This window comes from Prorops nasuta, unplaced genomic scaffold, assembly GCF_024137725.1.
Source record: "Prorops nasuta isolate Cenicafe-Biocafe unplaced genomic scaffold, Cenicafe_Pnas_1.2 PNAS00010, whole genome shotgun sequence".
In the NCBI taxonomy this organism is placed as follows: domain Eukaryota; kingdom Metazoa; phylum Arthropoda; class Insecta; order Hymenoptera; family Bethylidae; genus Prorops; species Prorops nasuta.
This window is the reverse complement of record NW_027116807.1, coordinates 7,330,259-7,349,970: the sequence shown is the minus strand read 5'-3', so window position 1 is coordinate 7,349,970 and position 19,712 is coordinate 7,330,259. Positions and strand designations below refer to the sequence as shown.

General features: G+C 40.7%; 3 protein-coding genes across 5 annotated transcripts; 1 reads left to right on the top strand and 2 right to left on the bottom strand.

Moving 5' to 3' along the window:
* Positions 1-474: 474 nt before the first annotated feature.
* LOC136776756 (persulfide dioxygenase ETHE1, mitochondrial) lies at positions 475-4,268 on the bottom strand. The gene is made up of 6 exons (XM_066732575.1): positions 3,471-4,268; positions 3,257-3,401; positions 1,937-2,122; positions 1,509-1,597; positions 1,031-1,241; positions 475-911 (listed from the first exon to the last, which is right to left on the bottom strand). The coding sequence occupies exons 1-6, from the start codon at positions 3,609-3,611 to the stop codon at positions 844-846; spliced, it is 840 nt and encodes a 279-aa protein (XP_066588672.1). The 5' UTR covers positions 3,612-4,268; the 3' UTR covers positions 475-843.
* A 384-nt stretch (positions 4,269-4,652) lies between these two features.
* mtTFB1 (mitochondrial transcription factor B1) lies at positions 4,653-6,201 on the top strand. 2 transcript variants are annotated; one of them, XM_066732574.1, is made up of 3 exons: positions 4,653-5,445; positions 5,517-5,625; positions 5,758-6,201. In XM_066732574.1, the coding sequence occupies exons 1-3, from the start codon at positions 4,794-4,796 to the stop codon at positions 5,996-5,998; spliced, it is 1,002 nt and encodes a 333-aa protein (XP_066588671.1). In that variant the 5' UTR covers positions 4,653-4,793; the 3' UTR covers positions 5,999-6,201. The 2 variants fall into 2 exon arrangements, with proteins under 2 accessions (XP_066588671.1, XP_066588670.1); XM_066732573.1 differs by having other exon boundaries at positions 5,517-5,670.
* Positions 6,202-6,334: 133 nt separating this feature from the next.
* Positions 6,335-19,308, bottom strand: RhoGEF64C (Rho guanine nucleotide exchange factor at 64C). 2 transcript variants are annotated; one of them, XM_066732571.1, is made up of 14 exons: positions 19,019-19,308; positions 13,019-13,247; positions 12,289-12,682; positions 11,139-12,221; positions 9,023-10,794; positions 8,744-8,949; positions 8,398-8,662; positions 8,107-8,328; positions 7,877-8,026; positions 7,696-7,803; positions 7,470-7,622; positions 7,290-7,406; positions 7,115-7,216; positions 6,335-7,045 (listed from the first exon to the last, which is right to left on the bottom strand). In XM_066732571.1, the coding sequence occupies exons 2-14, from the start codon at positions 13,106-13,108 to the stop codon at positions 6,917-6,919; spliced, it is 4,791 nt and encodes a 1,596-aa protein (XP_066588668.1). In that variant the 5' UTR covers positions 13,109-13,247; positions 19,019-19,308; the 3' UTR covers positions 6,335-6,916. The 2 variants fall into 2 exon arrangements, with proteins under 2 accessions (XP_066588668.1, XP_066588669.1); XM_066732572.1 differs by lacking the exon at positions 19,019-19,308 and adding an exon at positions 18,508-18,999.
* Positions 19,309-19,712: the final 404 nt, after the last annotated feature.

The following is a 19,712-nucleotide window of genomic DNA, read 5'->3' as shown; positions in this document are numbered from 1 at the left end:
TAGCGTAGCCTGGTCGAAGCCAATTTCGACAACTCGATTTACAGCTAGCACTCCGCATACTCATATACACTGCCCCCACCATCACACTTTTGCGTCTTTTCATTTCTAACATGAAAATTCATTCTCACGCGCTAATTTAGCAGATTTTATCGTATAATTAATTACATTGATCATAAGAAAGAAAAAAATCTTCTTTTTCTTCCACTGTTTCTCAATTGGTCGATTACTTAGCTTAGCATCTTAGCGTAGTCCGCATTTATTAAATTGCCCGGGGCTCTAATGTATTCCGAGTACTTCTTATCGCATGCCCCGCTTTATTGCCAAGTCGCATCCAGCTTGGCAAACAGCGGAGAATTCGATAAAATTGAAAGCAGGAATATCAAGGGTCTTCCCCACCCCCCCCCCCCCCTCTCTCTCTCTCTCTCTCTCTCTCTCTCTTCCTCATCTTTCCTGTCTCATTAGGAGTCAGCGCTAGCGAGTCTCCTTCTTATCCAAGGAAAGAGTAAGAGTCTAAAGTGCACTCGTAGTAGTGTTGCACATTGTGTCGTAGATATACTTATACCGTAATAAACTCTGAGCCTGCCGCATTTTCGCACTTGGTCACTATTGAAATTTACCACGTGAACGGCTTAAAGCAACATAATCCTTAAAGAGGATCTCCTAGGAGAGAAAAATGTGAGAAATGAAAATTATATGCATACAAATATAAATGTATGTGTAACGAATATAAAAAAAAGAATCCCCATAATTTTATTTCCATATAAGCATAAATCCTGGAGCATGAGATTGGAAGCGAGGTCTGATGAAAAAGTGTGACCAAATTTTCAGGCCTGACTGTTGCTTTCAACGCTTCTCCTTTTCCTGCTGAACTTCGTAGAGGCCACAAACCCTATTAGCTGGAACAGCTTGGTCTGCAAAAATATATTAATGTGTAAAAATAAATAAAAATTTGAGAATCGTGTTACTTCTGTTTTTTTTATTCACATTTTGTTATTACCATGCAGAAATATATATGTATATATGCACTGACCTATCATTTTTGGATACGGCAGATTGAGAGAATTCATGATAACGATGAACTCCTCGAGGGACTTGGACAATCGTGGATTAAAGTGACTCTCTTCAGCAACGGTAGTCACAGTTCTGCCATTGTAATCGTGGGCTGGATATAATCGGTAATTTGACGGTAGAGCGAGGATCATCGAGTGAACGGATTTGTACAGAGTCTCTGCAGATCCACCCTGGAAAGATCGGACCATCGGATTTTTATTAGTATTCGCCTCTAGTCATGCTGAAACTTGCTGTCGTCAGCCATGTCGAGCCAGATTTCAAAGTCGTCGTAGTAAATAGGAAAGAAAGAAGAAAAAATGGATATTTTATAATACAGATAATTTTTCTGATAAAATTGCACTCCTTCCACGGATTATAATTTTTCAAAGCGAAGAGAGCGAGAAAGTTGGCACGATTCGAGGTTGAAATTGGCTCTAATGGAAGTGTCTGGAGAAAACCTGGAAATCTGTTCTGCCGCAGCCTCGAATTAGCAGCGCGTCGCCGGTAAAAGCGATTCCTTGCTCGTGGCAAACGTAAGTGACGCAGCCTTTAAAAAAAATAATTAATTAGAGCAGCCGAGTATAAAATTAGACCGAATAATTTCTCCTTGCGAGGAAAGATTATTCTCCGGATGAAAGAGTCATCAATGTATACTATACATATATATATATATATATCATGGGATTATTTTCTATTTTTAATTGGAATTTTGAAACATGCAATATTTTTCACGAGAAAGCTTTTTAATGGGAAACATGGTGAATGGCAACTTTTGAGAATAGAACTTTGTTCCCCTCGCACGGGAGACGGTTGGTACTTGTTATGATGGTAAAAATGTAAACATGCTGGTTGAAACGAAACAATGGACGTCCTTAGTAATACTTACCTTCGGTGTGTCCAGGCGTCGGTAAAACTAAGAGCTCGTGTCTACCGAATCGAACCGAGTCGTTGGGATCTAGTAAAATATCTGCTTTGGCTTGACTGCTACGCGATATCATCGATTTACATCCAGCTAACAGTGATTTTAGTCGACCTGATCCTGTCACGTGATCGGCGTGTACGTGCGTGTTTACTGCAAAGAAAAAACAAACAATACTTTTCCAGTAAACGGATGTTACTTTTTCAGTGGAATCCTCGTTTTTTATTCTATGTATTATTATGCACACTGTCAAACTATAGCCTTCAGATTTTAATTTTAGTAAAAAAGAACTTTGAAAACTGTTAACTTGATAATAGATAAATAAACTAATTTATGCAGAAACAGAATATTAATTTTTTAAACATACAGCGTTCATTTGCTGTAATCACAGAAAAAAACTTAAAAATACATTGATTTGAGTTAAACCTCTGTAACAATATAATTTTATATATTTTACTATTAAGTAAAATTGGCGCCAAAGAGTCTTCTAAAACTCGCTTAACAACGATTGTGCCACTCTTTAGTATGCATAAGTGATTGAAAAAGATATTAAACATTCGTTAAAATCAGGTTCAGTTAATATACGATCAAATGTTGTAACATTGGTACAAATACTATTACAAGAACTACACCATTTAATTATTTTGATAATTTAACTCAATTGTATGTGAAAGTAATAATTTTTTACTTGTTAAAATCTCGAAATGCTGAAATATATGTTGTGTCGTTATTGAAACCAGTAATTAAATGATATGGAAACTTCATTTTTTATTCCATATTTTATCAAAATCGCAGTTCAAATCTTAAATTCATTAATACCTATGCAGAACAGACAATCGTCACTTAAAAAAATATAAAAAAAAAAATAAAATTTATTCAGTAAAACAATTTTAGTTTTCAAACACACATGCAAAGCTCCATTCTCTTATTCCGTATATTATCAGAATTGTAATTTTAATTAGCCTCATAAGCGAAACTAAAGCATATAATCCTGACAAAAGAATCCCGGGATTCGTTTTAGCCATAAATGAATTATACTGTTGGAATCTAAAGTAAATTAATGCTGGGAGTATGTGAATTAAAGCGGTTGAGCGATGCGGAGAAGTTGCGGGGGCTGCGGATGAATTTCCAAAGTGGCAGTAACCGTATACCGATTATTAAGAGCCACAAATACCAAAATTACTAAATGCCCCAAATTCCGATATCGATATAACGACGATAAAAGTAGCTCCTATTCAAATATAAAATATTAATTAATTAGTTGAAATACAAATTTCCACGACTCACAAGCATATTTCAAATTCAAGCCTAAATCTTGAATAATTTCTCTGTCACGTTCGGCCCATTCCAGAACTGGATCTATTATAACAGCCTCTGTCAGATTTATATCAGCTAGCAGATAAGTGTAAGTACTGGACACAGGATCAAACAACTAATAAATAGAATTTTTTAATTTGCGACGACTCTTTGTTTGTATATAATAAAAATAAAATTCATTTACCTGACGAAAAAAAAAGTCCCTGGAGAGTTGAATGCGTTCGGTCAAAATGTTATCCGAGCAATGATTTCTTTTAGAATATAACTTTAAACTACCTGTCAATAAACCTTTGATAGTTTGTCCAGCTTTACCGAATAAAGCCATTGTTTCATAAAAAATATTTTATGCTTGTTCAATATGCTCAAAACTTTATGTAAGTTATCACCATTCAGATAAAAATTACGTACATAAGAAAATTGTATTGTCAGTAAAGCTAGGTATAAGAGGAGACGTAAGATATATATATGTATGTAGGTATAGAAAAGTCGAACTCTTTTATAATCGGTATAATATAATACTCGTCCACTTAATACGTAATATTACGTATATGTTACACACCCACGTAGCTGGTCATGAACACCAATAAATAAGTAATCACTGTTCAATAATGAAATGTTTTTAATAATATATAAATAATTCAACTTTTAACAGTTAGCAATATAGTACACTTGCCTTTGCTACTGTCAGCTGAGTGCCAACTGCCAGCCAGCTATTAACACATATAATATACCTACATATGATTCACTCCATTCACTCGATACAGTGGTTATAGTCGCATCGTTATTATATATTATCTTTTAAAGAAATCTGTAATATCCTCTACAAATTTTAATAATTCACACTAGATATCTAATAGAAGCTGATTAATTAAGAATTATGTTTATCTATTAGCTAGATAAAAAAATGAATTTCCATCAATTTTCATTGATTTGCAGTCCGCCATTCGGAACTTTGTACTAAAAGCGCTAACGCTACGTATTTCTTGTAAGTAACACAATTCTATAATGTAGAAATATCTTCTTCATTAACTATGCATTTAGACTATATGTATTAATAGTTCTTCATTATTTTTACTCTTGGATTCTACAATAAATCACCAATTTACATATTTACCATATACTATGTATTTTTTCAGTGACGTAACCTCAAAAATCGCATGTTGCAACTGTTTACAAGTTTTAAAGTGTAGATATAATTGTGCAATGGGAGATGAACAGCGCTTACGTAAAATTAATTTGGAGCAAGATGCACCGAAATTAAACTATATGCAATTAAGTTATATGAAACGTGCTGAACAAATTAATCTGGAAAGAGCAATAAAATTAAAGAATTGGAGAAGATCTAATTTGAAAGTAGCCTCTGTTATAGGTCTTACTGTTGTTGGTATTTACGCTTATACCATATATTCTATGAAACAAGAGATATTTCTGGATGATTTTGACGAGCCTGAAAAAATTCCATTTCAAAAAAATTAGAATTATATAAGCATTTTCTATAAGTCACGCTATGTCTGCAAGTACCACTAAAATGGCAGCATTAAGATTGCCTCCTTTACCTACGATTGCAGATATAATTAGAACACACAAGCTATCAGCTAGGAAAAGTCTTTCTCAAAACTTCCTTCTAAATGAAAGAATAACTGATAAAATTGTTAAGAAAGCAGGAGATCTGACAGGATCGTACGTCTTAGAGGTCGGACCTGGACCAGGTGCTTTAACCCGCTCTATCATGAGGCAAAATCCTAAAAAACTTATTCTTGTAGAAAAAGACCACAGATTTCTACCAACTTTAAATATGTTGCAAGAAGCATTTGAGCTTACAGGCTCCAAAATAGATATAATTATAAATGATATCCTAAAAGTTCAAATGGATGCATTGTTTCCAAAAGAAATAGCAGAAGATTGGAATGATAAAAGGCCAAGAATTTTTATCATTGGTAATTTACCATTCAGCGTATCCACTCATCTTATAATAAAATGGTTGAAAGCAATTTCAGAACATAAAGGTCCTTGGAGCCTAGGTAGGTCTAAAATGACATTAACCTTTCAAAAGGAAGTAGCTGAAAGATTAGTAGCTCCAGAATATGGAGTTCAAAGATGCAGATTATCTGTAATGGCTCAAGCCTGGACTTTTCCAAATCATCAATTCACTATACCTGGTAAACAGATTTATACATAAAAAAGTTAACGTGAGCAAAGATACTGATTAAACTGGAAAATTTCTTTGTAGGAAGAGTGTTTGTCCCCAAGCCAGACGTGGATGTAGGAGTAGTTAGTTTTGTACCTCTTATGACACCACAAACTAAGCATAGCTTCGACTTTTTTGAATTAATAACAAGGCACGTCTTTTCCTTCCGCCAAAAATATTGTATACGATGCATCGAGTAAGAGAAATTTGAAATATTTTTGGCCGATCATTATAATTTATATATAGGTCTTTATTGTAATAATTTATAATAATTGTGTTGCAGGACGCTTTTTCCTTTATATTGTCGTAAAGAAATGGGTGAAACGTTGTGCAAAATCGCTGACATTGATCCAACACTTAAACCTACCCAACTGTCAGTAAGCGATGTTGATAAGATTGCTACAGCGTATGAATTTCTATTGCAAAAGCATACGGAACTTCAAACTTACGATTATCGTGCTTCGCGACGTCTTTTACACGATAAATACCTTGATGAAGTTACGATTAGTGATTATCGCGACTAGATAGTTTTGATTTTTGTCATAAAGTGCAAAAGCTTTCGTGTTTAAAATGTTAAATAAAACCTATTATAAGAAAAGACAAAACTACCACTCACTGTCACTTAATTTCTAGCAAAAGTGAGAGATTTGTGTGTGTTGATTTCTCCTTAAAATTCTATAAATATGTGAACATGTGCAAATATATGTTTATTATTTACAAAAATTAACCACATGGGCATACACGCATGTACGAGATATAAAGTGTTTATGCATTTGGCTTAGTTCTTAAATATCCCTATTATACTACAATATACATACAATCCATATGAAAGCTATTACAGTTCTCGCTCGAATAATTAAATGTAATGCATTACCTTTGATGCCTTCGTCTATCATATTTGCATCTGCAGCAGTATTATTAATAATAATAATAATGTGTTTGTGTATGCATGCATTATTAATAATAATGACGATGACCAGATAACAATGATGATGGTGAGAAATTGAAAAGATCATCGATGCAATTTAAAACTTGCTGGCGCATCATAATAAATTATTGCACGGATCGTGGCAATTGCTGATATGCATCAGCGCATGTATACGCATATATCACAGCTACCCCACAATTTTCTCTTAAAGGCATCGATTAATTTCTAATAATTAAATAATACTATAGTACATACATTTTGCTTATTATATGCACACGGTAACGCCTACATTTTCGCAATTAGGAATTGAAGGGAAGTAATATCGCATGGATAAAGGTTGCGCTTCGCAACAGTCTCCCCGTTAACAGAATAGGAAGTATAAATATATAGAAAATAAGCAAACCCCGTGGTTAAAGGCATAATTGTTCGTAATCACAAAAGGCTCTCTCGGAGATCATCGGTGAGAATTATTATTTCATATCACTTTGATAGAGCTTCAAGAACATTCCTCTTCTTAGCTTCTTGCAACGCTGCAAATCATAATGTTTGGTAGAGCTCCGCGACGTTTGCGCCAGGCGCCCAATGATTGTGCGTGAGCTTGCAGAATTTTACACCACCTTTTTGTTCTGGTACCATCCTCTGCCTGAAAACAAATCAGTGCATCGTCATACTTTTGATTCATCCATATTATTTTCAATAACGAGTCTCGTACCTTTATTATAAATGTTTCCTTTGAGGACAGTTCTTGAATTTCAAAATAATCCTCAAAATCAGCTTCGCAGCACACGATGCATTTGTCGAGATAAAGAGGTTCCTACATAAGTTAATTAATAATTGAAAGAACCGCTCTCTTGGATATTTTGGAGAAGATTAGTTTTTATACTTACTCGAAGTAAAGAATATCGGCCAATCTTTTCTTTTACCAGAAGAAGAGTAGCCTCCTTGACACCGATATGTTTAGAAAACAACGACTCGTCGTTGAAGTCGTGATAATCGATGTTGGACTGTGAAAATTAGTTTCATAAGTACACGAAAATATTATTTTTTTTAAATTTTCAACATTTTACCTTGCCATTGGTGACCAGCATCGCTGTCACTGGGGAAAGCTTGATAGTTCTACCACGTCGCCAATTATTGTCAGTCGGCTGGGCGATTAGGAGCCTACCCTCTAAGATAAATCTTGCCTCCTCATGAGCCCATTCAAGTATCTCAACGGCCATCTATATGTAAAATAATTTATCCACAACATTTCCGAAATGCGTTAGAAAACAATATGCAAACAGAATCACGTACCTTTCTCAATTTGATATTCACCATGTCCTGCTCTCCGATGGATCTTCTGCCATTTTGTATAATCGATATTCTTCTCCATAATTTAGTCGAAGTAATGTCCTTAGCTTCCTACGATGCAATAGAAATAAAAGTAAATGAACAATAAAACCATTCTCCCTGCGAATAAAAATATTATATTTACTGCATTCATGTGTTCCAGATGTAATTCAATGTTAGTTTGAGCCTGTTTCAGTCTTGTCTTTGCCTCTTGAATATCTGGTCTGACGGAAGGCGTCGCTTTTAAGAGTCTCGCAAGAAGCAAAGGATATTTTGTGACTCTTTGCACGGGTACCTGCGTTTGTGAAGAACAAAAATGAAAACCTTCAGTCTTAGAAATTGATAGTAAAGGTTACGTAAAATCAAAAACGCTACCATGAGAAAGGAGTTTAGATTCATCCTGCGCAAAACAGTATTCTCCATTTGGGATACCTTAAGAAAAATTCTCAAGAGTTCCTTTTCCTTTTCCAAGTTCTGCAGCAATAAGCTGGCGGTGCCTTGGCGCGTGCAGTAACTCTCAAAAGCGTGCAACATCCTTTCCGATTCGAGAAAGATACTGCCGACGTCTACTGTCAGTAGATCCTCATCACCGGATTCCTAAAAAAGATAAATCGATAAGAATTAAAGAATCACACGAGAAGCCGGAAGCTAGATAAGATCTCATACTAGAGCTATTTCAACGGCATCCTTGAGCTTTTCAGCGAGAGTCGCGTTATGCTCGAGTAGTTCTTGAACGTTGAGGAAAACGGCCGAAAGTTGCTCAGAATTTAAAAGTCCAGCTTTAAGCATTGGTCGGTGAAACTCGTCGAGGATGATTTGCAGATCCCTGCCATATTTTTGCTCAGTTTCCACAATTTCCGTGATGATTTCTTTGCGCTCCGCTCTTTTCTTCGAGCACTTTCTGCAGACGAATGGGGCGTAAACGACACCACTATGGAGAAAACAAGAGAGATCCCAATGTGAATAAAGAGAAAAGAGAAATTTTATATAATACGGTGCATGGTTGCTATACCTGTCGGTAATAAGGGGATCGAGGCGTTGCTCGCAATCTTCGCAGAGTTTCGTGTCACGGGAGGTCGCCTGTGGAATTCCAGCGCGAATATTTCCAGTCGGCGGTGATCCGGTTCTCCAACGCCTCGTAGCACCACGAGTGCTGCTGGCGTGGCTGCTCTCAGAGCCAACTCCACTATCCGTTCTCTCTATGTCCACTGTTCTTGTCTGAAACATCAATATAAATTGAGTCGTAACGATAAATCATTCTCACAAAAAAAAAGAAACTACCGACACTGACCTTGAGCAGTTCGGGAGAACTGGTGAGAATAATATTGCATTCCTCGCTGCTATCAGAAATATTTGATATTTGCGAGCTTTTCGAGCTAAGATCCCCAAGACTGATCTCCTTTTGCTCGTAAAGAGCCTCCAAGTCTCTCTCAGCATTAACTCGTTCCTCCTCCTCTTCTTCCTCCTCTTCCTCGTCCTCTTCATCCTCTTCGTCATCCTCGTCATCATCCAAGCCCTTTTTGGACTTTGAGTCAATGAGGAAATTTAGCAGCTCGAATTTTGTGGTGATATTTTCCTCCTCGCTGGACGACATTTTCTTACCAAGATCTGGCGAGAGGAAGGGTTTGGCAAAAATATCATTATACGATTCCAAAGTATTGTTGTTGCGTTTAGCATAGTAATAAATTTCTCCATCACCAAAGAAGCTCTTGTCATAGTGGTGATTCGTAGGAGGTGGACAGGTTGGTAGAGGTGGAAGTGGAGGATCTTCGGGGATCTCCTCGTAAATCGGTTCCTTTATCATCTCGTAGAGATTCTCGTCGAAGAAGAGATTACCAGAATTGAAATCAGCTTCCGACGTCAAGCTCGACGATTTACTCGAGTAATTGGCTTCGATAGTGGATTCGGAGCTTTCATACTCCTTGCTACTCTTCAGCAAGCTCTGCTTCAGAATCCTGAGAATAGCCTCCCCACTACCCTCGTCCACGATCTCCCCGTTGTCCTTGGCCTTTCTCAACGAGTCCTCCAGGATCTTCGAGATGATCGCCTCCTTGGACGATACACGGCTGAAACCCGATACGATCGAGGGCAAACTTTCACGATCCAATCGGCTCTTACATTTTATCACCGAGACCGGCTTCACCTCCTCCTCCACCTCCTCCTCCTCGAGATCCTGTCGATCCTCCTGATTTTGCCGGTTCATTTGAATTTCAAGCCTAGCACGTTTCTTCTGAAACTCGCTCGGCAGAACGATATTCGAGCTGTTATTGTCGAGAATCACGAGGGTCCTGTTATCAGTGGTTTTGCTCTCCAGATGGTTCATCGTTGGTGAACTCGAGCTGACGGAGATGACGGTAGGATTACAAACGGTGTCCTGACCGGCGCCACCTACGCTAATGGTAACTTTGTTGTCGACCATCGGTTCGACGTCCACTGAATTGATCATGATCGAAGTCGGCGCAACGCCTACTTGCAGTCTGTGAACCATCGGTGTCGTCGTCTCCCTCGGACTCACCGTGATTTTGCAGACGTTCCTCGAGCACGTGCTCTCGTCCTTGATCTCGACTCTGGAAGCCTCGGTGGACTCGGAGGATACAAGGGCGCAGGACGATTCGTCCTGAAGAATTTTGATGCCTCCAACGATTGGCTGCTGAATTTTCAGCACGGTTCGAGCAGCCTCGTTCTTTCTCGAGTGTTTTTGTCTGCCAGGTGGTGGAGACCAGCTGGTGGGTCTCATTCTCTGGAAATACCTGGCTGGTCTCTCCTCGAGATTCGATGGCTCACTCTTCTTTGCAGCATCGTCGTTCTCCTCGATACCAGCGAGATTCGTTTCAATGGTCTCGCTCGACTTGCCACTCGCCTCTACAGCCACTAAGCTTTTCTCCTCATCTTCGATAATCCTCGAGTTTTCACCGTTGCACCGTGGCTCGTCATCTTTCGCTCTCCTAGTCAGATTGAGCCTCATGGTATCGGCAAAGAGAACGGTGCCAGCCGACGCTCGAGGCTTCTTGCCCAAGCTCCTCTCGCTCTGGCTTCGTATCAAAAGAGATTTCCGTCGATTTTCTGCAAGAGAGACAATGGTACCTGTAATTTTTCATTTTTACCCACTCCCCTCGTACTGCAGGCGAGCGAGGATTCAACTAGATTCGCACTAGTTACACATTAGCATCTTTGGCGATCGGTGAAAGTGTAAGAGCTGCTGCTCGCCTTTCGTTCGTGCAATTTCTCGCCGCGAGGAAATTCAATAGTTTTTCCAGCGTCTGTTCCACTTCGGAGGACTGGCAACTAGGTCTGCACAAATCGCTCGCTCTCGATTAAACGCACCCGACTCCAATCGCTCGTCCAGGCGAGCCGAATTCTTACACTTTCCTCGATCACCGTGAGAAGCCACGCTAAATCATACTCACCTTCGGATTTCAAAATTAGATCCTTCTCGTCCACAGCAATTTTGCTGGAGAACGGAACTTTCGATTTGAGTTTCTGAATATTCTCCTCGTCAATTTTTTTCTCCTCGCTTTTACCTGTATCTTCAGTGGAGATTTTACTCGAATCCAGCTTAATGGCGTGGTTTTTCAGAGTTTTCTCTGGTTTCACTTCTGCGTTCCTGCAGGACAGCTTGGGTTCCTTGATGTTTGGAATCGTGATGAAATTGTGGCGCATCCTGTGCGTGCGTATCGGTTCCCTGTCTTGCCTCGCCTCGGCATTAGCGCTCGGTGCGCTAATAGCCACATCCTTTCTCACTTCCGTTTCCTGTACCCTCGGCTCTGTTTCTTTATCGGCTTCTTCGTAACTTTCAAAGTTGTTCGAAGAAACAGAGACGCATGAGAATTTCGAGGCAGGTTTCTCAGGAGCAAATATCACGTTGTCGACGTTAAAGTGAACGTTTTTCCTCCTCTTGCTCTCGAGGACCTTGCCTCTCTTCAGGATACTCTTCAAGCTCTGACCAACCTCTTTCAACCTCCTAGGTGGCCTTTTCGGCGAGATCTTTGGTATAGGGATTCTCGTGACTGGAAACTCGTCTTCCATCACGTTACGATCCTCATCCTCGTCGTCGCTCCTGGTTTTCGGCCTTGGATCGTTGAATACCCTGATTCTCTGTCCACCAATGGCAGCGAACGCGCTCCCATTTGGTATTCTCTCGATGGACTTCACTTTGGACGGATCGAACAGATTGGATCTGGCTTTCCTGTCCTCCAGCTCGAGAGCGTTATCCGACAATTCGTCGCTGGAGTCGTCCTCCTTGCTCTTCTTCAGCAACGTGTAAGGATTAACGTCGCACTCGAGGATGCTCCTGTTGTTATTCACGAGTCGTTTCCACCGATCAGCTTCCCTACCGACCTCCGGGACCTTCTCGACCCACTCGAGCCTGGGAAAACTGTTCAAGGCTCTGATAGATTGGGGAGAGGTGCTTCTAGCTCTGGACCTAGCCTCTCCCAGCCTACTACGACGCATCAAGTCATAAGGATCGTCGGTGGAAGGACGCAGAATACCTAAAAAACAGCGCGTTATTTAACTCATAGTCCCAAGTGAAACCCCCACCAAAACCAAGAGACTCACCTGCAAGACTCGGTCTGGATCTCGAAGGAGGCATTGGTAGCCTGCAGGTACCACCCATGGTGAGTCCCAGAAGTCTTCGAGTACCACAATTGGGACACGTTCCCAGTCTTCTAGTGGTACCACCCATGAACTCTGGACACGAGCAGACCACGAGCAGTGCAGAGGAGGGTTCGGTGATCCTCCCATCGTAAAGACCATTACTGGGGGATCTCACGGTACCATAAAGCCACGGTTCTCCATGCATCATCTGCCTGGACAGTAAACTCCCATTGGCTCGAAAATCAGCAACTCCACTCTCCGAGCTTCCATCCTCCGACAACTTCTGCTGTCTTCCTGACAAACCAAGCCTGACGCTCCACGACTTTTTCCCTTTGCTCGGAGGGTACTCATAACTCTGCAAAAAAAACCCAGCAACATTAGCAGGAAACCGAGAAGAATTTATGGATGAGATAACTAGCGGATTGATTTTTTTTTCATGCAAAATTGCAAAATGGAGTTGGCAGCGTGCTGTCGAGTGAAGCAACGCGGAGGAAATCGGGTGTAATTGCGGTGTGCTGAAAGATGTTAGCGGATGTCCTTCGGAAACGCAACGGGAGAGAAATGTTGGAGAGGAAAAGTAGTACACAATGGTGTTTCATCTGCGAGGCCATCTCGATTCGGTGTTTTGGTCGCTGCACGGGCGAGAAAGTCCACTTGGGTTTGTTTCGGTCATGCTGCTGCAGGGACTCACTTTGGCCAGGGCGACGTTGCGAGTGGGTTGCTGCTGCACGTGGTACATGGTTGATGCTAGGTTAGCCGGGACGACAGCTATGCTCGTCATGCTGAATTTGGCCCAAGATGGCCCATTCGAGCTGCTGTTGCTGCTTCTTCTTCTTCTCTGGGACACCTGTCCGCGCCCTACTTTCTCCACGCTCCAACTCGCTCATCTTCAGCCTCGGACTCCTATCCCCTCCACCTTCCTGAAATGCATAAGACGTTTTAGTCACGATACTTTTCCTCCTGCTGGGACAAAATGTACCAATTTAGCAAATTTGCGATTATTATACAGTTTTGTTTTGCATGGTTTATACTTTAACCGTGGGACGAAATGTCCTATTTTTAACGTTTAAGAAAATTACTCGTTCTTCCTTTGGATTTTACTGGAATTTTCGTGAAGTTGATTCGGAAAAAGTTGGGCGAGGTTTTAATAAAGGTTTTTCTGTTGAAACATTGTAATTGGTTGGAACGAAGTGAGTTTTTTAGAATTGTTTGACCTTTGACTTCTTGAAATTTATATAAGGATCCTGTTTTTCATTGTGGGACAAAATAACCCACATTGAGAATATAGGTGCGTTATCATGGTCTTGCGTGGATTCGATGAGAACCTTGCAAAATTTGCTTTAATTGGGATAGAAACCGGTAAATAATACGAGATTATCATAACGGTTCCTTGTGAACTATTTTAATCATCCGAAAGTGATTCGTGTCTTCGATGTCTTCTTATTCCTAATAGGCAATAATCCATTTGAATGGTGAATATTTTTCATGATGGAACAAAACGGCCCACTTTCGATTCGCTAAAATCACTAAAAAGCGTTGTTTGGATTCTATCGAAACCTCTTAAATTTTACTTCGGTGAAGATTGGGATAGGCGAGATTGTAATAACGGTTCCTCGTGAGAAATTGTAATCAGCTGAAAGTGATGTGTCTTTAGCCTCGTACTCGACTTCTCCCCCCCTCCACCTGCTTTCTCACGGAAAGAATTATAAAATTATTATTAATTAAGAAAATAATTTTCTGAAATAAATACAACTTATGCTTTAACTTCCTCGAACGATAATTAGCATCTTCAATTAATCCCAAATGTTCTTAATTCGGATGAGTCATGATTCATTAAATTAACATTTTGTACTTGCCAATTAAATATTTATTTAGAACCGAGTGATTCCTTCGTTTAATTTAGAAATTTTCTTCGTTGTAAAATTAGCAAATACTTATCTCGATTCTGAAAGGAAACAAAGCTATTTTAATTGTATGATATTGTTGCTACTGGGTCAAAGTAGCACTTTCAAAATTGCTAAATTTATTAATCAGCAGTATTGCTGAATTTTATAATGAAAAGATTGCAAAATTTCCTTCTGTCGGGATAAGGATAGGCGAATGATGCGAGCTTGTAATAACGGTTCCTCGAGAGGAACTGTTATCGGCTGAAAGTGATGTGGCGAAACCTGTCATGTGCCCTGTGAGCGAGGATGAGAAGCCCTTTTATGAAAGTCGCTTTATGGGTACAAGTAGACTTCGATATATCGAATTATCGCGAGAAACGAAAATTTTCCGAGTTTCTTAGCTTTTAGCTATATATGTCTTATAAGGCAAAGGAGAGGGGGAAGAAAGTTGGTAACGGATCCCTTCCCCCTCCCCTGGATGTTTACCGGTCTTTCGAACAGCGGGCAATTAATTAATCGGCGATCCACGATGCAATCGTGCCGCTCCAATTGGTATCGATTCTACTCGCGAGAGCGAGGAGTAAAAAGTTTTCGGGGGTATTGCAGGAATTGACAAAAATTCCTATTGGATCTATGTGCATGAAACTAGATCTCTGATTACACGAACGAAGAAACTCGTTCGCTTCCTGGAATGGTGCCGGTGACGCTGATAATACCACTGCGCGTGCGCGAGTACCGGTTTGCCATCATTCGCTGTAGTCGGGAGAAGACTAAAAAGTTTTTTTTGGTATTGCAGAAATTGGAAAAAATTATAGGAGCTATGGGAATGTATCTGCATGCGACTAGATCTGACTTTACGACCAAGAAAACTCGTCCGTTTCCTTCCTGGAATGGTGTCGGTGCTGTTGACAATTCCGCAGTGTGGATAGTACCGGTTTGACATCATTCGCCAAAACGTTTAGTGTTTTCTGAGACAGAGGTAAAAGGTTTTTGAAAATATTGCAGTATTTGTCAAAAACTGATGGAAATTGCGAGGATGCAGATGGATTTGATTTTATGTCGGAGCAAACTCGTTCGTTTCCTTTTTCAAATTGTGTCGGTGGTGTTGACAATTCTTTAGCGTGGATAGTACCGCTTTGTTATCATTTAACAAAACGGTTAACCTTTTTCTGAGACAGGGGCAAAAGGTTTTTAAGAATATTGCAGAAATTGTCAAAAGTTTATATAAACTGTGAGGATGCAGATGGATTTGATTTTATGTCAGAGGAAACTCGTTCGTTTCGTTTTTCAAATAGTGTCGGTGGTGTTGACAATTCCGTAGCGTGGATAATACCGGTTTGCCATCATTTACCAAAACGGTTAACGTTTTCTAAGACAGGGGCAAAAGGTTTTTAAGAATATTGCAGAAATTGTCAAAAGTTGTTATAAATTGTGAGGATGCATATGGATTTGCTTTTATGTCGGAGATAACTCGTTCGTTTTTTTTGCTGGAGTAGTATCGGTAATATATTGTCAATTCTGTAGCGTGATTGTATCTATTTGTCAATATTCGTCAAAACACGATAAAGGATTTTAGAAGTATTGTAATGATTGTTAAAAATTGATAGAAATTGTGAGGACGCGAATGGATTTGTCGATGTCATGTCGGAGGAAACTCGTTTACTTCCTTTTTCAAATAGTGTCAGTAGTATTGACAATTTTACTACGCGAGAGTAATAGTTTGCCATCATCCGCAAAACGTTTACCGTTTTATGAAAGAAGAGTAAAGAGGTTTTGAAAATATTTGTAAAAATTGTCACAAACGAATAGAAATTACGAGGATGCGATTTGTTTTAATTTCACGTCGGAGGAAACTCGCTCGCTTCTTTTTTGAAATGGTGTCGATGATGTTGACAATACTGCAACGAGATAATACTGGTTTGCCATTATTCGCCAAAACGTTTAACATTGCCTAAGGGAAGAATTGAAGGTTTTTACGAAAATTGCAAAAATGGTCAAAAATTGATACGAGTTACGAGGATGCGAGTGGATTTGATTTAAGGTCCGAGGAAACTGGTTCGCTTTCTTTTTCGAATGGTATTCGTGGTGATGATAATATTGCCTCTCTATAGCCTTACACCATCATTCATTTGTAACGCATAAAAAAATTGTCCTATAGAAGTAAATAATTACTAAAAATATCTCGGAAATAGTGAAAAATTATTGAAAATTTCAGAATGGGAGTGGAATCGAATTAATTATTTTAAGGAAACTCGTTCGCTTCCTTTTTGTAATGGTGTCGTTGGTATTGATACTGCTGCTGCGCGAGGGTACCGGTTTGCCAAACGCTAAAGGCTTTCACGGATGAGCCACAAGGTCCAGCAATAGCAGTTTCTTAATTAGAAAGGCAAGTTCCGCCTCGCTTCGTCTCTCAATTCGTATGCAAGCGCATGAAAATCGCCAATGTGCATGACAATCGATTCCGTCGCGAAACGGTAAAAAATTACCGTTAACGGACAATTGGTTTGCTGCGGTTTTCCAGCAATTGAACGAAACTCCAATGGAACTATCGGCGCTTGAGTTATATGTGTGGGATGGACCGCGAGCAACGTTCTCCGTTTCTTCTGGAATCGTCCTACGCGAATTCTGCAACGCCAACGCGCGATTCGCCAACGCGTATCGTATATACAGAATTTCCGATGGATATTGTCGAGAAGAGTTCTTCCCGTTGGCGATGCGAACAGAGGAGAATTGCTGAAGCGTAATATTCGCGGACGATGAACCGTGCAACGAACGTTCCGTCACGCTCTCCAAAAAGCCCTAGCTCCGGCACCTACGCGTACTATATAGAATTTTACATAACGAACCGGAGTGGTTCTAGCAAGCTCCGATGTTCGGAGTGGCGCTGCCTTCGGCCAAGCTCGGCCCGACTCGACTGCGCTCGGGAGGGAAGTGACCTCCGAGGATTCGTGGGAGGTTAGATCTTGTCAAGGGAAAGGGAAAGCTTCGCTGGATTTTCCGTTTTCCTGCCAACTTGGAGCAAACGCCGGAAAGGATCTGGATGAGATGGCGCGAACGCAAGCGAGACTGTTTTGCAAGCGTAAAATATGCAAATGGAAATGGATCTCTCTCCGCGAGAGATGACATGCTCCACGAGCCCGTGAGAACGGAATAATAACGGGATTGAAAATTTCGCGCCACGAGTTATTTAAAAAAAGGAGATAAAGAAGAGAGGAGACTGGAGCACGTTAAAAAGGATTAAAAACCCGGTAGACACTCGCGTAGGAATTCTTCCAACAGTGAATCATCCGCAGATATGTTAATGACGCTCGTCGCGCGCGTGTGTACTACGTTACCATAACTTACTTATACCGCCGCGCCGGGAGAACAATCGCGACAGGTCAGGACAGGACCAACTTTCTCGCCAAATATTTTCCTGATGGCTCAATAATTTCTGCGAGATTAATTCCGCGATGCAGAAAATGGCCTCCGTAGCTACTCTCCTTTATTTTCGACAATTAGATGACTTTAATTGGATTTCTGTTTACTTTCTACGAGACACAATCGAACAAGCGGCTTTATCCCCTCCCCACCCACGCGCGATCGCAAAATGTAAACGCAACTCTCTCGCCCTGGTCCGCCTCGCCTCACTTCGCCTCGCCGCGCCTTACCTTGCTTTCACGATTGTTCGGGATTCACATCCTTCTACGGTCTTCGGCATTTCAATGACTCGAAAAAAACACACTGGGATACCGATCCCACTCCCAATTTCCACTAAAGTATACTTTTATCATATACCGACGACGCAAGGTTAGAGTTTGCGAATCTACCTCGCGTATTTAAGATTAAAAATGAGCGGCGATACTCTCGAAAACTAGGATCGTTGCATCACCGGTCACGAAATACATGTCTGGCATTAATGAGAGGCGCCTTCTCTCGGTTTTCGCGATAAACTTTTTCTCTCTCCCGCCTAAGGAAGATTGCGCAATGGCGGACAGAAGTGATCCTTCCAAAAGTCTTTTCTAACCTCTTTCGCGGTGAAAAGCAAAAGTAGAGTAACGCGCTTACGTAAGGACAAAAGTTGCCAAGTTTTTTCCGAAAGTTGGGAGGAAACAGAATTTTGAACGTGAGAGATATCTAAAACTTTCGCCGTGCGATTCACGAGCTGCTACTTCCGCACATTTTCCTTATGATAATTCGCCTCGTTTCAAGCAAAATGATCGCGCGCAGATATCAGTAACGTTGCTGCTCCTTCCGACTTTTTTCCCTTTTATCGAGCGATGAATTTCATTGACGAGGAAGAATCGTTGCTTACCTGGCAAGTGATTTTCATGAGCAACGCTACACGCGCTGTATCGTTGTATATCTTGAAAGCAGGTTTGCTGGAACGACGATAACGTGCCGTGCATGATAGAAAAGTAGGTAGAATACATACGTAACCGAGCTTCTTTCTCATGGAAAATACCACATATGGCGCCGAAAATGTCACCGAGCCATAAATTCCCTTCCTCCTCTCTCTCTCTCTCTCTCTCTTTCTCTTTCTCTCGTAACCCTTGGAAAAATGCCGAGAAGTTCTCCGTTCAAGAGGGTTAAAGGTCACCGAATGACCTTATGGAATCCCAAGTGGCCAATGCGAATTTCCCCCGCGTGTCACTACTTCGTACAAATTACAGGTACACCACATACGTCTTTTCCTTTCACTGCACTTTACATTCGCGAACTACATTCTTAAGCGAGTACACGAGCATATGCCTACCACGGGAGAAGGGAATAACTCTGCAAGATGGAAACAGAATCTTATAAGTGGAGAAAGAGACAAAATGTACCTTTGATCGGATTCTAATCCAACTGGTATTGTATCCAAGTTGTCATGTCGCACAAAAACTTTGCACTATGCAGGTCAATCGTCGCATGAGACACTAATGTGGTTAATATCCGATTATTAGAAATGTATCGTAAACAGTGTTATACGCGTTTTGCGAACATGCTGGTTTCGGAGAAACGAATCAACACTATCGACGATTGGCGCGGGTCGTGGGTCGCGAGACCGACACACTAACGACTAGCCGACTAGCCTCGAACGAGAAGAGGAAGAGCGGCGCGGACGATTTTCGAAAGTAGCGAAGGGAAGGAGCCGAAGGACCAACCGAGCGCGATCGAGTATAGTCGACGCTCAGCCGAGGATCACCGAGTCTCCTCGGATAGGTCCGAACACTGAACGGGAGGGGGTAATCAATCCGTATCTCTCTCTCTGTCTCTCATTCGGAATCGTAATCGTTCGTTCCTCTATTTAAATTGAAATTGAAGCAGTTTTAGCTGGTGTTTCGAAGCAATCGCTGTGGGCAATAGGTATAGGTATGCTCTCCACAATAGAAGCGAGATAATCGGGATACTACGGCGTTTATTTGCTAGCTGTATTGCACAAAACGGACGAGTCGATACTTTCACAGGGAGGTCGACTTGCTAAATATCATGGTCATATCTATACGAATAATAATCGCATTCCTCGATTTGCGTTGC

Coding starts and splice junctions, on each gene's coding strand:
- LOC136776756 (XM_066732575.1), bottom strand. CDS start 3,611: ATGGCTTTATTCGGTAAAGCTGGACAAACTATCAAAGGTTTATTGACA. Junction 2,123..3,256: donor CTTGAATTTGAAATATGCTT/GTGAGTCGTGGA, acceptor TTTTCTTTGCAG/TAAACACGCACGTACACGCC. Junction 1,598..1,936: donor GACGCCTGGACACACCGAAG/GTAAGTATTACT, acceptor TTTTTTTTAAAG/GCTGCGTCACTTACGTTTGC.
- mtTFB1 (XM_066732573.1), top strand. CDS start 4,794: ATGTCTGCAAGTACCACTAAAATGGCAGCATTAAGATTGCCTCCTTTA. Junction 5,446..5,516: donor TCATCAATTCACTATACCTG/GTAAACAGATTT, acceptor ATTTCTTTGTAG/GAAGAGTGTTTGTCCCCAAG. Junction 5,671..5,757: donor TATTGTATACGATGCATCGA/GTAAGAGAAATT, acceptor ATTGTGTTGCAG/GACGCTTTTTCCTTTATATT.
- RhoGEF64C (XM_066732571.1), bottom strand. CDS start 13,108: ATGACGAGCATAGCTGTCGTCCCGGCTAACCTAGCATCAACCATGTAC. Junction 8,950..9,022: donor GTTCTCCCGAACTGCTCAAG/GTCAGTGTCGGT, acceptor TTGATGTTTCAG/ACAAGAACAGTGGACATAGA. Junction 7,407..7,469: donor TGCTGGTCACCAATGGCAAG/GTAAAATGTTGA, acceptor TAATTTTCACAG/TCCAACATCGATTATCACGA.